Source organism: Fundulus heteroclitus, chromosome 18 (genome assembly GCF_011125445.2).
Source record: "Fundulus heteroclitus isolate FHET01 chromosome 18, MU-UCD_Fhet_4.1, whole genome shotgun sequence".
Lineage (NCBI taxonomy): Eukaryota > Metazoa > Chordata > Actinopteri > Cyprinodontiformes > Fundulidae > Fundulus > Fundulus heteroclitus.
In genome coordinates, this window is record NC_046378.1 from 18,941,496 (window position 1) to 18,958,128 (window position 16,633).

Here is a 16,633-nt window from a genome sequence, read left to right on the forward strand (position 1 = left end):
CCTACCACAACATTTTAAATGAACAAATGGTTGTAGCCCAATATTCGAGAGGATAAAGCTTTTATTTGGTGTTATGTAGCTGAGGAGGCGATGTCACACTTTATAAGAGAACCGTCTTTAAAGTTCTGCACCCAAACCGTTTTTTCTGAACACTTCAAAACAAAAACAACTTCATCGGCTTATATTATCCCATAGCATCATTAGCCTAGTTAGCATAGCTTTCCACAGCAGGGTAATATTCAAACCCAGCTTGTCTGTTTACTGAATGGAATTGAAACCATCAACAAGCATGCCTCCATACAAACTAGATTTCTTTCTAGAAGTTTCTCTCACCTTTTGTTCGTCCTCTGGTTTCATGTTTAGACGTCTCTCCCAGAATGAAAATGGCTAAATTTGGGTCTTTGTTCGGTAACAGCGTCCACATGTCGGTGGGACCCGTTGGTCGATTTCTCCTTTCTGAATCTTACTAACGTTGTTTTCTTTAGCTTGGCCTTCCTGCTGTGAGCAGCCACTAGTTACTCACTTTCAGATCACAGAGGAGGTTATGCCACCTGTGGTTTTGTAAAGGACCTTTTTAACCTTTCTTTAGCACCTCCTAATATTTAGCGCTTCCTGTTGTCCCCATTAGTAAAACAGCGTCCTCCGTTTGTACTTTTAGGACACATCAATCCTTATCTAAAAGTTTGAGTCTTCTGAAAGGCTACCAGTGAAACTCAAGAGGATAAAAGAGCTATGTTCTTAAAATTACTGTATTTGTCCTTGATTTGACCAGGTAAATAATAAGATTTTTGCACTTATTATAGGAACAACTCATCTCTATCATCTTATTTCAAGTGCAGGATGTCTAATTATCTTATTTTAGGGGTCAAAATACTCATTCCATTGGCATAATAATCTTATTTACCTGCTCAAATCAAGGACAAACACACTAACTTTGAGAACATTTTACTTATTTTTAGATCCGTTTTTGGCGGCTGCGTTGAGCCTTCCTGCCATTTACTGAAAGTCTTGCTCTCGTTTGCTCACGCGCTGCCTGACAGAACCAAAGATTGAAAATTAGGGGTCTTTAAAAAAAAACTAAAAAAACGCTGATGCCGTTTGAGGTCATAAGAGTCTTGTGCATAATTGAATCAGCATAGATCCAGCTGCTCTGTCAGTCTCACAGGTTTCTTAGAAAGCAGCATCATGAAGACCAGGTATCCCAGCAGACAGGTCGGGTATAAAGTTATAGAGACGTTTAAAGCCGGGGTTAATCCCAATCTGTGGATCTTGACCGGCCCGGTTCCTTTACTTTACTTTAGTGAGGCACAACAACAAACCTGGTCCATCTAAACAGAAAAAGTCAGGAGAGGAGAGCATCATTCAGAGCCGTTGCCTCTGGAGGAGCTGCAGATATCCAAAGCTCAGGAGGGAGAACCTCTTTCACAAACAAAGTATGATCTACTATGTGTTGCTCTATAACAGGGGTGTCCAAAGTGCTGAAACTGTTGAAACATTGAGCTCACCATTCGGCAGTCAGGGCCGGTGAAGCCCAACATTTCTGGGTGCAGATCCTGTGTTCTCCATGCTATAGTAATCTGACCCGACGCGTTGGTTGTGTTTGACAGGACTTTGGGCAAACATCAGATCGGACAGGTTGACGGCGTGGACGACGGCTCCGAGAGCGACACCAGCGTCTGCACCACCAGCACCACGGCCACGACGGCCACCTCCTCCTCCTCCACCCTGCAGAAGAGCGCCCCTAAGAGGAGGGGAAGGGAGAGGCACGCCGACAAAAGCGACTCGCATGATTCGAGTAAGGAGGTCGACGGCGGCGGAGGTGCGGGAAGCGGGAACACGCGCGAGAGCCGAAAGAACCAGAAGGAAAACTGTCTTCCTCTTGGCGGGGGGGTCAAATCCCAGCCCCAGAGTCAGGGTCAGGATCCCCTTGAGGCCCAGCTCTCCCTCAGCACAGACCTGCTCAAGTCCGACTCCGACAACAACAACAGCGACGAATGTGGCAACATTTTGCCGTCGGATATCATGGAGTTCGTGCTGAACACGCCCTCCATGTCTCTGCCGGCTCTGGGCCAGCAGTCGGAGCCGTCGTCCTCCGAGCTGCTGCTGGACGAGTCCTACGACCTCAACAGGCGCAAAGACATCCTGTTCGACGACTTCTCCCAGCCGATGGCGAGCGCCGAGAGCGCAGGGGTGGTGGAGGCCGGCGTCAGCAGCTCCATGTCGGTGGAGGAGCCGTACCTTCCCCTGGAGCTGCCGTCGGACCTCTCCGTTCTGACCACGCGCAGCCCGTCTGTCGGCGCCAGCCAGAACCACTCGGCCGGCGGCCTCATCTCAAACGCCTCGGACGGCGCCATCCTGGGCTTGAACTCCGACTCGGAGAGCATGGGCGCGGAGAAGAGCGGCGATAAGAAAGCGCCGGGGCCCAGCGTGTCGCCGTCTGACAGCCGGCACGACGGGGCGGCTTTAACCAACCGGGACGCCCAGGCTGCAGAGGGACACATGACTCCGGAGCAGTTCATTTCCAGCCCTGCTATTGGTCAGGGGGTCGAAACCTCAGGCAACCAGGATGCGAACAGGAGCTCTGGCTCGTCTGGTTTGCCGAGTTCTCCTTCGATGCCTCTTCAGGGCCAGAAATACCTCGCCGCCGCCGCTGCAGGTAGTCCCAGTCCAGTCTCCGGTCCCGGACCTTCCCAGGCTCAGGTCTCCAGCGCGGCGGTCATCAAACCGGGCCCCGACAAGCTCATCGTGGTCAACCAGCAGTTCCAGCCTCTCTACGTGCTCCAGCCGGTGCCCAACGGCGTCGCCCAGAAGATCGGCGCGGCGGGGGTGATGGAGACCACCACCTCCGCCGTGCTGAGCCCCATGACCATCACCAGAGGCCTGAACACGGGTCTGTCTCCGGCGCAGCCCATTTTCCCCGCCGGCGGCAAAGTCCTCGGCGCCATCCCTCACCCCTCTCAGATTCACACGTTCGCCGGCTCCACGCAGGCGGGCTTCCAGACGGGCATACCCAGCACCACCTCAGGCCTGCTCATAGGACTCCCCTCCCAGCCGTCCGACCAGTCCCCCATCTTGGTCTCGGAGGCCGGTCGCCGGCACGAGCTCGGCCCCAACGTCGCCATCGTCTCCAGTCACTCCTCCCTGACGTCCTCCTCGCCCGCCCTCGCCTCCTCCCACGGCAAGAAGAGGCCCATCTCTCGTCTGCCGAGGAAAAACAAGAAGCCCGCCCGCTGCCGCAGCCAGCCGGCCCTGGCCCCGTCTGACGTGGGCCCTCCCAACATGACTCTCATCAACCTGTCTTCCCAGCAGATCACCGCGAGCATCCCGGGACAAGCCGGCGGCCTGGTCGAGCTGAGCGCCATCTCCCCGTCTCAGCGCAAAGTCCCCAACATTATCAAGAGGCCAAAGTCGGGCGGGGTCATGTACCTGGATCCCACGGCCCTCATCCAGCAGAGAATCCCCGGTCCCGCTCAGGCCGGCATCCTTAGTCACGACTCCACCGCTCACATCCTGCCCTGCTCGGTCGCCGGCCTCAACCCGAGCCAGTCGGTGTTGAACGTGGTCTCCGTCCCGCCCAGCGGGTCTGCGGGGATCCTGGCGTCCGGCTCGGTGTCTCTCTCCACCCCCGTGCTGAGCTCCGCGGAGATCGCCGGGCCGATCAGCAACCTGCTCTTCAAAGCCAATCCACACGGCCTGGGACTGTCGGACCAGCCCGTGGTCCTCCAGCCAGCGGGGGGCGCTCCCCTCCTGTCCCAGCTCGCCTCCCCCGTTCAGACGTCCATCGCCAGCAGCATCTGCGTCCTGCCGACCAGCATGGCGGTCGCCCAGCACGGAGAGGCGGAGGGCGGCGGCGTCCACCTGCAGCACCAGGCTCAGCCCGTGAGCAGAGTCCAGACCGCGGACTGCAGTCAGAACCGTAACGCCGCTCTGTCCCCCGGCCCATCCGCCCACCTGAGCCCCACCAAGGCACGCGTTGTCGGGCTCTTCACTCAGAAGCAGAGCCCTCTGCACTCCCAGGGCGGCAGAACAAACGCCGCTCCCAGATCGTCGGATCAGAAACCGACCAACCCGGCGACGGCTTCAGGTACAGAGAAAAGCAAAAGGAAAGTAAAGAGGGGCAGACAGAGTCCAGACATCACCAGCGGGAAGAAGCTGAAGGCCCATCAGGCCAACGAATATCACGGCAACCCCGGAAAACAGCCGCCGTCTTCAAACCCGAGGTGAGCCAATTGTCTCATGGGTTGTGGGGGATTTTAAGTAGCACCCTAATTGTGAGGCAGAAGGGAAAAAAATATAGATATATTTATTTCTTTTTTAATTTTTTTTTACAAATCAAATCATAAAAAGCGTGTGGTGGCAATTGTATGCAGCCCCCTTATGTCTGACAGCCCTACATAGAAGTCGAGGTGGCCAACCGGCTTCAGAAGTCACACTGCAAAAACGGATCTAAAAATAAGTTAAATGTTCGTAAAATTAGTGCATTTATCCTTGATTTGAGCAGATAAATAAGATTATCTGCCAATGGAATGAGTATTTTTACCCCTGAACTAAGATAATTAGACATACTGCACTTGAAATAAGATGATTGAGATGAATTGTTCCTATTTTAACTGCAAAATTCTTATTCCATTGGAAAATCATCTTATTTACCTGCTCAAATCAAGGACAAATACACAGATTTTAAGAACATTTTACTTATTTCTAGTTCCGTTTTTGCAGTGCATCTGAGTAGTTCTCGGTGTCCTTTCTGCGTGTAATTTAATCTCAGCTGATCTGTAAAGGCATCAGTTTTTACAAACCTTTCCATCATTTCTCCACGCGGCTCCAGAGAGGTGAACTCTCCCGAACCCATGGACACCGGCAAGCCCTCGGATAAGGCGGCCAACAAGAAGTAAGGAGCGCTGCTCTGTTCGTCGCGTGTCGTGTGACGGACCCTAAAACACGAGGATAACACGTCATTTCTATGTTCCCAGCGTGTTGAGTAAAAAGAAGACGTCCGACGGACGCGCTCTCCCGGGGAAAATGGCGGAGAAGGACAAGCCACCTGCAGCTGGCGAGGCTGGGTCTTTTCCGGCAGCGTCGCCACCCGGCGAGGACGGCGACGGTGCCGATGCCGGCTTGGACGGAAAACCCAAGAAGGGCATCGTCTTTGAGATCTACAGCGAGGACGGCTTTCACGTTCGCTGTGAGAGCATCGAAGGTCAGCCAAAAGAGCCCGACTTTACCCTGCGAACGGTTAAATACAGTCACGTACAACGCAAATAAAAGGTTACATGCATGGCTGTCGATGCATAAAACGGCTACACTGCAAAAACGGAACTAAAAATAAGTTAAATTTTCTTGAAATTAGTGTATTTGTCCATGGTTTGAGTATTTCGACCCCTAAAATAAGATATTTAGATAGTCTGCCCTCTAAATAAGACTATGGAGATGAGTTGTTCCTATTTTAAGTGCAATAATCTCATTCCATTGGCAAATAGTCTTATTTATCTGCCTAAATCAGGGACAAGTACACTAATTTCAAGAAAATTGAATTATTTTTAGTTCCTTTTTTGCAGTGTATACTATACACCACAAAATGGAACTAAAAGTAAGTAAAAATTTCTTGAAATCATTGTATTTTTCCTTGACTTAAGCAGATAAATAAGACTATTTGCCAATGGAATGAGATTTTTGCACTTAAAATAAAAACATTTCATCTCCATCATCTTATTTCAAGTGCCGGATATCTAATTATCTTATCTTAGGGGTAAAATGAGTCATTAATTGGCAAATGGTGTTATTTAGCTGCTCAAATATATTAATTTATTGTATTATATTTAGGGCTGGGCAAGTTAACGCGTTAATTTCGCGTTAACTCATTAGACTATTAACGGCGATATTTTCTTTAACGCGCGTTAACGCATGTTGCTCACATGCTTTTATTTTGTGAAGGTCTGTTGCTGCGGTGTAGGGGTTTGAATCAGAACAGTAGGTGGCGATAATGCGCCAATAACCTCGCTGTCAGCCAAACCTCGGATTCAGAGTAAGAAAGGTGCTGGCCGGAAAAAAACAAAGCCGACATGCGGAAGGCGGTGTTTCCCGCAGGAATAGTGTACCGCGCACGTGACGTCACCGTCTCAAGAGCAACGCCCCTTTTGCCGCTTAGGTAGGGCACACAGGTAGAGAACGCCCGTAGCAACCAGCTATTACACTCGCAACAGAAACAGCGATATGACCGACTTTACAGCCGTTAAACTTTCCCAAGACGATGTTCCAGGCGCACGGATTACTGGTCGCACTGTCGAAGAACACACCAACCTTCAGCTCAAACGATGGCTTGAGTGTCGAGGGCTTAAAAAACCGGAAAACGGGCCGACTTGATCGAACAGTAAGCTTTGTTTTTTTTTTTTTCCTGCGCGGCGATCATGGCGTCCGTCCAGGGATCGGTATATGTTTAATGTTTGTCTTATTTGAAATGTTTTTGAGTAAGCTATTCTGGTAGCAGGCTATCATGTTAGCGCCTGCTACCATGATAGCCTATATGCTATCATGGTAGCAGGCGCTTCATTATTAACATGTCGGCCACCAAAATACTCTTACCTGTTCACTACTTGATGTCGCTGGAATTGGGTCAGGATGTTCTTCGGTTGGGCCCTTTCCTCCAACAAAATGCTTGCTACATATGTAGGCTGACCGCACCGGTGTACCCAGCGCACACATTTCTCCTTGGCAGTCTTGAAGAAAACATCCTTCATATGCGGCCGATCAGCGTACCTCGAGTCGCTGTTGCACGTTCCATAGCAACAATGTTTAAAAACCATGGTTTTAGATTTGGAAAAAGCAGTCGTTTACCGAGTAAAACCTAGGCTAACGCACGTCTCTTTTACAGCGACACAGCGACGGACTATGCAAGCTTGCCCTGCGTACCACGTGATGTGACGTTACGTTTTCTAAAAATAGCTCGCTCGCGGTACGCTATTTGCTTAGGCGAGGCGGTGAGTTGCCGGCCAGAACAAGTTTTGTGCGGAGCGGAGCGGCGGGGGTCTGCTTAGACGCCGTCGGTGAAGTCGCTTCTCTCTTCAAAGTATCCATGTGTTTTTGCGTGTTTTCCCCCTGCCATTCACTATATGCACGCGAGAAAGCAACAACAAAAAAACGCGTGTCAACGTCAAATAAACGCAAGCAACGCAAGCATATCGAGTTAGCAAGCATTTCAGTTTAAAGTTCTTCCAGCATCGAGTATGACAGAAACAAGTTAGTTTTAACCACTGCCAAGTTAAACTTTGGTATTGAACATAAAATGGTAATGCTGCTCCCTGCGGTTACCTCAGAAATTGCCTGTTTTTGGTAGATTTTTTTCCTCATAAAGAGAATTCCCTGTCAGTGGCAATAAGCTTTAATTTATTATTATTGCTATTTTTTGTTTTACATGTTTAAGTTGAGCTTTACACTAAATATGTGTTACTGATAAGTGCTACAAATGTTACAACACTTTTGTTCATATGGCAGCAGAACATTAAAATAAAAGTGCTCTTTACACTACTTTTGAATTCATTCTTGGAGTTTGTAAATACAATGCGATTAATCGCGATTAAATATTTTAATCATTGCCCAGCCCTAATTATATTATAAATATACTAATTTTAGGAAAACTTTACTTACTTTTAAGTCCCTTTTTGCAGTGTAGGTGTTAATTGTGCTTTTCCACGCGTCATATATTATTGACTCTTTCTACAGAGGCCTGGAAGTCCCTGACTGATAAGGTGAAGGAGGCTCGCTCCAATGCACAACTCAAAGAGCTTTCCTTTGAAGGTGACGACCCGAAAAACGCGAAACTCAATTCAGAACATGTGAAAGGCGCTCTAAGAAACCCCAGGCTGTGGTTTCACTGTGAGATTTTTATTTTTATTTTTTCTCTCTGGGCTGCTCCCCAGGTGTGAACGGGCTCAGGATGCTGGGGGTGGTCCACGAAGCCGTGGTCTTCTTGCTGGAGCAGCTGTACGGATCCAGACACTGCCGGAGCTACCGCTTCCGCTTCCACAAGCCAGAGGAGACCGACGAACCTCCCCTCAACCCCCACGGCTCGGCTCGCGCAGAAATCCATCACAGGTTAGAAAGCCGGAGCGACGCGTGATCTGCTTTCTGCCGACATTCTAGCTATTTACAGTCCAGGTCTTTTTATCACTGCAAAAACGGGTCTAAAAATAAGTAAAATGTTCTTAAAGTTAGTGCATTTATCCTTGATATGAGCAGGTAAATAAGATTATCTACCAATGGAATGAGTATTTTGACCCCTAAAATAAGATAATTAGACATCCTGCACTTGAAATAAGATGATGGAGATGAATTGTTCCTATTTTAAGTGAAAAATTCTTATTCTTTCCTTGATTTGAGCAGCTCAATAAGACCATTTGCCAATGAATAAGTCATTTCACCCCTAAGATAAGATAATTAGATATCCGGCACTTGAAATAAGATGATGGAGATGAGTTGTTCCTATTTTAAGTACAAAATACTCATTCCATTGGCAAATCATCTTATTTACCTGCTCAGTTCAAGGACAAATACACAAATTTTAAGAACATTTTACTTATTGCTAGTTCCGTTTTTGCAGTGTAGTCCTGCGTTTTAAGGGCATCATGAACAATAATTACCAAAAGGAACCTTAAATAAATCAGAAATGGACCGGATCCAACCTCTACTTCTACCACACGTTGTCTGGCTCTCCACTAATGCTCCAATACCGTGTTGCTCCAGGAGGTCCATGTTTGACATGTTCAACTTCCTGGCCTCAAAACATCGCCAGCCCCCCGAGTACCGGCCCCAGGAGGAAGACGAAGAGGAAGGGCAGCTCAGGATAGCCCGGTAAGTCGTCACGGGAGTAATGTAGCTCTGCGCATTATGAACGTGGAATGGGTGCTAACGCTGCCTCAACACCACCTTCTCCCGCTGCCTCTTCAGGCGGGCCTCCATGGAGCTGCCGCTCGCTGCGAGGTTCAAACAGCTCAGAGCCACCTCCAAGGAAACGGTTGGAGTCTACAGGTGAGATAAATGCCACTCGCAGGTTCACGTTCACACAGAGCTGATGAGAACTAACGGTGGCAGCTAAACCCAGTGCAGCTAAAGTAAATATCGCTGCTTTAGTGCTGTGGCTTCATGGGTTTGGTTTAATCGTAGCCAGTTCAATTATTTATAGGCTCTAATTTTAGAGATTAGAAATGTGCGTGTTCGTTAAAAAAGAAAGGAGAAGACACGGAGCATAACGAGTCCTTACAGCTGTTTGATCTCTTTCACATTTTGTCACGTTAGAGCCACAAACCTGACTGGATTTTATTGGGACTTAATGGTCAAGTCCAAAGTACTCAAGGGCCAAAAAAATATCACAAAAAATAACTAAAACTACCAAAACACTATAACAATGTGAACTTTTTTTACCTGCTCTAAAAAATAAGGGCATGCAAAAACGTTATTCAGTCAAATTAGGTTCATTTTTATTTTATTTTTTTGTAGGAAAGGGACGTGTCATTCATTGTAGATCCCAAAGTTGAAAAATTTTTTTGGACATTAGCCATATTAAAAGATAGAACAACAAAAGTCAAAACGGTTATCTGTTCTCAGCAATAGAAAAAGGGTTCTGTCTTTGAGAACGCTTGCTGTATTTAGGAAATAATGAGAAATGAATACAAAAGCAGATTCTGATGTCTTGAAGTCTGCATTTGAGCGAAGGTCATTGGACAGATCTGCTCCTATTTACTAGGAAATTAAATAGAATGTAAAAAGTGTGTTTGTTAAAAGATGAATCTTTGTGTTGTTGCAAACATTTTCAAATTGGAAGATTTTTAACCTATCGGTAATCATTTGCCCCTTTTTCAAAAACAAATAGTCTCCATCTGCGTCAACCACCTGTGCTGGGGGGGCATAATCATTCTTGAATTGCAGTCGGTGGGGGCCGCACAAAATCCCTCAGGGGGCCACAAAAGGCCCTCGGGCCGCACTTTGGACACCCCTGTTATAGAGCAACACATAGTAGATCATACTTTGTTTGTGAAAGAGGTTCTCCCTCCTGAGCTTTGGATATCTGCAGCTCCTCCAGAGGCAACGGCTCTGAATAATGCTCTCCTCTCCTGGCCTTTTCTGTTTAGATGGACCAGGTTTGTTGTTGTAAAGTAAAGGAACCGGGCCGGTCGAGATCCACAGATTGGGATTACACCCCGGCTTTAAACGCACATAAATGTTGCCTTTGTCATTCGAAAATTACGAATGAAGTCCGTTTCAGTAAAGCCGCTCACGTCGCTAAAATTTGGCTCTCTTCCTCTCCTCTTCTTAAAAAGATTGCGTTGGTAAAGTGCTGCTCCGGTTGGAGAATAATGTAAAGAGCGCAAGATATGCTGCAGCATTACGATCCATGTTTACTTCCGCAAACAATGAGCACGCTTGCTACGTATGACGTCATCGCGTCCTCTACTGCGCATGCGGGACACTTCTGTGTGAACTGCAGTCATACACCTGAGGTCACATACAAGTCGCATATATTTTGAAATGTGAACGGACACGCAAAAAAAATCCGATTTCACAAAAAAATCGGATTTGAGCATCAAGGCCTGCAGTGTGAACGTAGCCTTAGAGACCTGTGAGACTGACAGAGCAGCTGGATCTATACTGATTCAATTATGCACAAGACTCTTATTTAGCAATCCGGTGTCAGTAAGCAAATTCATGCCACATTACTCTAATTGAATCGAAAGATTAAAACTATTTATTATTTTTGCTTCCACTTCGCAATGCTGCCCCACTTTGTTGTTGCTCTATTGCAGAAATTCCCCATAATACAGCGCTGTCCAAACTTTTTGGCTATTGGGCCAAAATTGTTCAATTGAAAGCGCTCAAGGGCCAAAAACAAATGAATAAAAATAAATAACATAACCAAAAATACTAACCCTGCCCAACAAAATGTGATAATTTTAAGAAAAGATATTAAACCGTATTGAGCCTATATTATTAAATTAATTATAATAAGATTTTAAAACAGCAAAGTCTGCATTCAAGTAAAAATTGTACTTTTTACTATGAAATAAAACCAAAATGTAAAATGTTTGCTTATTACAAGACAAACGTTTGGTGTTGTACCGAACATTCAGTTTAATGTTCAATTGGAAGATTTTAATTTGTCTATAATAAATTTACCCTAATTAAAAATAAAAAGGTTTCCATCTACGTACAAAAAAGCCACCAGCGCTGGTTTGCCCAAAATATTTTGCAATGCAGGTGGAGGGCCGCACAAAATCAGTACAGGGGGCCACAAATGGCCCCCGAGCCACACTTTGGACACCCCTGCCATAATACATCAAAAGTTTGTGGCTAGAACATGACACGATGTTACCTGACTCCGCCAGATAGATTTGCTCCGCATATCCATCTGGAAACCTTCCGTTGAAGTAATTTTGGGAAGGGGCGAAAATACTGGTCAGCTGATTGGCCTATGTTGGTGATAGACGGGCCAAATAAAACAATCAGATTCGTCGTCACTCTGTTACAAGCGACAACGAAAACACAACCACAAGTCAAGCTACTCTTGCTGCTGCAGGTAAAGGCTCGTTAGCTCAGCAGAGAAATACTCTGTAATTCCGATAAAACTTGCTCGATAGCCACGCTAACGCTAGTTTCATCGGCTGAAGCCGCCATGTTCTTTAGACTGAACTGACGCGCTTCCCGTTGCGTCACACCTCAACCCGCCTCAAAGCCAACGCTGATTGGACGTTTGTTTGGTGAACGGCTCCAAATTTTCTTTAACGGAGGGTAGCCAGACTGATCTGCGAGTGAAACCTTGAAAGCTCGCGAGATCAGGATGGTCTCACGAGGCTAGACACGATGCACCAAAAGCTCAAACCACATAAAGACGCCTGCGAGGCGCCGAGCGTGGCGTAACTTGAATTGTCGTGTTTCCCCGCTGCAGGTCGCCCATTCACGGCCGCGGCCTCTTCTGCAAAAAAACCATCGAGGCCGGGGAAATGGTGATCGAGTACTCCGGGAACGTGATCCGCTCCGTGCTCACCGACAAGCGGGAGAAGTACTACGACGGAAAGGTGAGATCCGGGCGAGCCGTCTCCTCCGCCTCGCGGGCGAACGACGCGTTGCCAACCGCTGTCCTCTCTGCCCTCTCGAAGGGGATCGGCTGCTACATGTTCCGCATCGACGAGTACGAGGTGGTGGACGCCACCGTGCACGGCAACGCCGCCCGCTTCATCAACCACTCCTGCGAGCCCAACTGCTACTCGCGGGTCGTCGCCGTCAGCGGCCAGAAGCACATCGTCATCTTCGCCTCGCGCCGCATCTGCCGCGGGGAGGAGCTCACGTACGACTACAAGTTCCCCATCGAGGACGCCAACAGCAAGCTGCCCTGCAACTGCGGCGCCAAGCGGTGCCGCAAGTTCCTCAACTGATGCCCCCCCCCCCAAACGACTGGAAAAGGGATCGCTCTGCGGCGGGATGCTCTGCTGCCGTGCAGCGTCCCGCCCGTTTACGGTTTTAAGCTACAAACGACACCAGCTGCTGCAGGCGTCGGCGGGAAACGGCACCTGCGGGTGGCGCCGTCCCCGCGGAAAGGGCCATATGTAGAAGTCATAACATATTGTGCCTCCTTTTTGTCTAATTTATATTCGGCGTTGAAAGTTTCACCTCGATAGGTGAGTAAAGAGACACGACATTGCAATATTACCTTTTACTATATTTGGATAGTTTTCCCTTCATGTTTTTTTTTGTTTTGTTTTTGTTTGTTTTCTACATTGGCCAATCCTTAATTTTACGGTCTACTAATGTGAACTTTGAAGGAAAGGATAAAAAGATATCAAAGAACTTGGATCCGTTTTACACCAAAGTGCAATTTGTTGAAGGGACTTGAAACTGATTTACTTTTATTTTTTTTTATTATTATTATTTTTATTGGAGGTTGAATTAGGACCCTGTTTTTTTATTTTATTTTTCTCCAGTGTTATGGATGCATATCTCCTTGTCTCAGTGTGCCCTGATGCCTTCAGAGCTAAAAACCTTCCCCTAAAGTTTTCAAGCGTGTATTAGACCCTGTAAATACGCCTGATAGGAGCTGTACAGGTGGAAACACTAGGGGGAGCCACGGTTGCAGGAAAAGGAAGAAGAAGAAAAAAAACAAAAACAAACCAAGACATCAGGGAAGAATAGTTCATAAGAGAGACGTTTATTTTTTACCATTGCTGTAAAAGAGGTGTCCTCTGATTCAGTCTCAGCTGGTCGGCTGGAAGCGAGTCCGAGAGTTCGGCAGCTAGAGATTCTGGTGGACTGACAGCCAAAGGGACCAGAGAAAACCTACTGATGTGCTTGAATAGACATACTTAAAATTATTTCTATTATTCTGTTTTTTTCTTGGGGCTTCATCCGAATGATGCAGGAGCGCACAGACAGGAGTTTGGGGTCTGTGAATGTCTCTGGTCGTGGTTAGCTGGGACGTTCCAAAATCACAGCAGCAAGAGAACCAAACGCCATCCCCTTAAATTGAATTTTCATGCAGCTAAACCCCACCCCCCCCTTCTTCTTCTCGGGCCTGTTGTGATATCCATTATTATGGAGAGTTTTTTTTCTTTTTTCTTTTTTTTCTTTAATTATTCGTTGTTTGTTATCTGTTTTTTTTTGCTACAGACAGGGAAATACCATGCTCGCTTTTTGGAAACAAACCCAATGTAAATAATGTATATTTTTTTACAAAAAAAGAAAAGAAAAAAAGAGAGAATTAAAAGCACTCACTAGTGAATAGCACTTAATAATGGTATTTATATTTTTTAAAGATTCATATTTATTTTATTGCCATTTTTGTAGGAAATAGAGGTTTACAAACACTAATGCTTGGTCGATATGTTTTGTATTCCACTGCCTTTTCAAAGTTTTTTTTTCTTTTCTTATTTTTTTTTCTTATTATTTGGAGCCTGAATGTTTTTTTTTCTTTGAATCCAAAGACTGACACTGGTCTGTGGCTTGGTTCCCGTTTAGTTCAGTCCACCAGTAGCTCTTTATCTACGTCAGGCCGTTTGGCCAGAGCTGATGTTTATTCTTATTTTTTTTTTATTTTCTACATTTTCTTTTTAAAACGTCCCAGTTGTAGCTACTGGTACGGCCGTCATGTGAACTATTATTATTATTATTATGCACTTGAGAGAGTTTGGATTGTGGAGCTATGGCAAGATATCTCCTCTCTCCAGCCTTATCGTCTCCACACCACGTCGATCGGAGAGTCGAGTCGCGCTCGCTGCTATCGAATCCGTTCTGTGATCAGCCAAGAGGTCCGCTGGCTTACAGCTAATTGGAAATAAAGAAATAAGCTACCCATATTTGTCAAAAATGTATATCGCGCTCTGGAAAAGTATTCTCTTTCACTTTTTTTTGCCACCTAACAACCACAAACTTGCACTTGATTTGGATTTTTTTTTTTTTTTTTTTTTTGACGGAGCAGCACAAAGTGGTGCATCAGGGCAAAGTGAACCGTTTACAGAACCTGCGTGTCGTCCGTCATATGCCTCTACCACGTTTGCACATCAAGAGACCGACATTTTTTTTTTCCCCCAATCATTTTTATCCCGTCACGCCTGAGCCGTCTTCCACATCCGTGAGACGTCCTCCTCATGGCTTGTGGGAAAACAGCGGAGCGGGACTTGTTTTCCGTCTCTCGGCTCGCCGCTCCCCGATTCTAAACTAATAGTTGACGGATTCTGCCACATCCTCAGGAGCTACCATCAGGCTTCTTGGCTGCTTCTCAAAATCAAGGCTCTCTATGCAAGGTGTGTCGGCGCTGCTGGACAGCCACGTCTCGGACGCTGGTCACTGATTGGCTGGATTCTGAAGACACTCGGTTGCTCCGGCTTTTACGAGTAAAAAAAAGCTTTTTTAGTTATGAACTGCTTTTCTGTGAGATCCCAGTGAAATGCACAGAAGTTTGAGGTCGTTGCGTGACAAAAAAAAAAACGGGACAAAGTGAATACTTTTCCACGGCACTGCGTAAGCCCCTCTGCAGACTTACAATAAGGAGGTGCCTTTATTTTAACTTTTATCAACAGCAGTCATAGTCATATCTCCGTTGAGCCACTAAAAGAAAAAAACAAAAACAAGCATTCATAGCTCACCAGCATTCAAGAAACATTTAGTTTTACATCATTTGGTGTTTTGCCTCATCTCTTTCGCAAAGCCTTCGTGTCCCAGAGCGAGTATTTAGGCGGGGCTCGTCTGAGGCCAGCCTCCGTGTTTTTGTCTCCTTTCGCGTTGACCTGTCGTTCGAGCTGACTTTGTCACCGCCCCTGTCGCTCTTGTCCTGGTGAACTGAAATCAAAGCACGAATCGCTTCTGCACTCGAGCTGTGAAACGGGCACCGGCTGGACATAAGGGGGCAAAAGGAAGAAGCTCAGCTCTTCCTGCAAGAGAGGATGCGACCCAAAAAGTGCTGAAACCACAAGCACAGGACATCGACCCAGAGTTTGCGTGAACCCCGGGGTCTGACGGGCGTTTCTTATTTTGAAGCTCCAGCAAAGTGCACTTGGTTCTTTCTGCTAAACAAAAAAAGCGAAGGCGGGGACCACACCGGCGGCCCTCGCCTTCCCAATAAGACCCCACCGCGTTTTGCACGCCGCGGCGCCTCCTGCTGGGCTCGCTGGGTTCTGCTGCTAAGGTCAACAATGAATGTATGTTCTTCCTTCACATCACCAGAACCGTGATGATGTTGATACTTGGTCGGCCGCATTTTTTTAATTTAATTTTATTTTTCCTCCGGTTTCCTCGCGTAATCGCTCTCGGTAGAGATGGAAGACCTCAAACGGCATCAGCGTTTTTTTTTTTTTTGTTTTTTTTTTTAAAGACCAGGATTCACGTGGTGGTTCTTACTGGTTTATCTTAAACGGTTTCCGCCTGTACTGGTGATAAAACATGGTACCTGATGCTAAGGGCTTTCTCTTCACACAAGCTCCATTTTATCCAGGCTCAAGAGTTCTCGGCAAACAAATCAGTGGAGGTTCTTTTACCGTTATCAACAGCATATATACAACAAGGATTTATCTTCCGTCGTCTCCTTGGACATTCTTACCACGCCACATCAGTGGCCCTTCTCCGTCATTATCTGTAATTATAGTATAAATACTCAACAGTATATGGAAACATACAAAGTATTTTCTTGTTCTTGTATCTATACGAATATATGGAATGGACAGACAAACTTAGTTACAGTAGCAAATCAGCGGATTTATAACGGTTAATAGCAACGTTTCAGTGTACTCTATAATGGTTTTGTGTTACAGTACTATCAGATAAAACTAACGTGCATCATTCTTTTTGTATATTGATATCCAGTACCAGTTTTGCTGTGCCTGTGAGCGAAATCCTTCGTCAGCAAGGAGCGCTGCAGTTTCTTATTCTTTTTCTTTTTTTTTTTATTGGTTCTCGTTTTCCTTTCTGGAATGAAACGGTTTTCATGTGATGAAAAATGTAACTGTGTTTTAATGTGGTCGTGAACTTTCTCGAGGTCAGACGTTTTTTTTTGAGTTTATTTTTTTTTCTGGTTGTTGTGGTGAATGTTTGTTTCGTTTCTCCGGTTTGTTTCAACAGGGACTTTTCGGGCGGCTCACTTTGTCGGGGGTAAAGTTCG

The 16,633-nt window shown here is 46.4% G+C and overlaps 1 protein-coding gene across 4 annotated transcripts in view; it reads left to right on the forward strand.

Moving 5' to 3' along the window:
* Positions 1–15,101, forward strand: part of kmt2a (lysine (K)-specific methyltransferase 2A) — a 58,788-nt gene extending 43,687 nt beyond the window's left edge. For all 4 annotated transcript variants that reach the window (XM_036149967.1, XM_036149969.1, XM_036149968.1 and 1 more), the window contains 9 exons: positions 1,608–4,220; positions 4,829–4,891; positions 4,974–5,200; positions 7,720–7,794; positions 7,917–8,091; positions 8,740–8,847; positions 8,944–9,024; positions 11,936–12,065; positions 12,147–15,101. In XM_036149967.1, the coding sequence (XP_036005860.1) occupies positions 1,608–4,220; positions 4,829–4,891; positions 4,974–5,200; positions 7,720–7,794; positions 7,917–8,091; positions 8,740–8,847; positions 8,944–9,024; positions 11,936–12,065; positions 12,147–12,422 (3,748 nt within the window). In that variant the 3' untranslated portion in view covers positions 12,423–15,101. The remainder of the gene's footprint in view (positions 1–1,607; positions 4,221–4,828; positions 4,892–4,973; positions 5,201–7,719; positions 7,795–7,916; positions 8,092–8,739; positions 8,848–8,943; positions 9,025–11,935; positions 12,066–12,146) is intronic.
* The last annotated feature ends 1,532 nt before the right edge of the window (positions 15,102–16,633 follow it).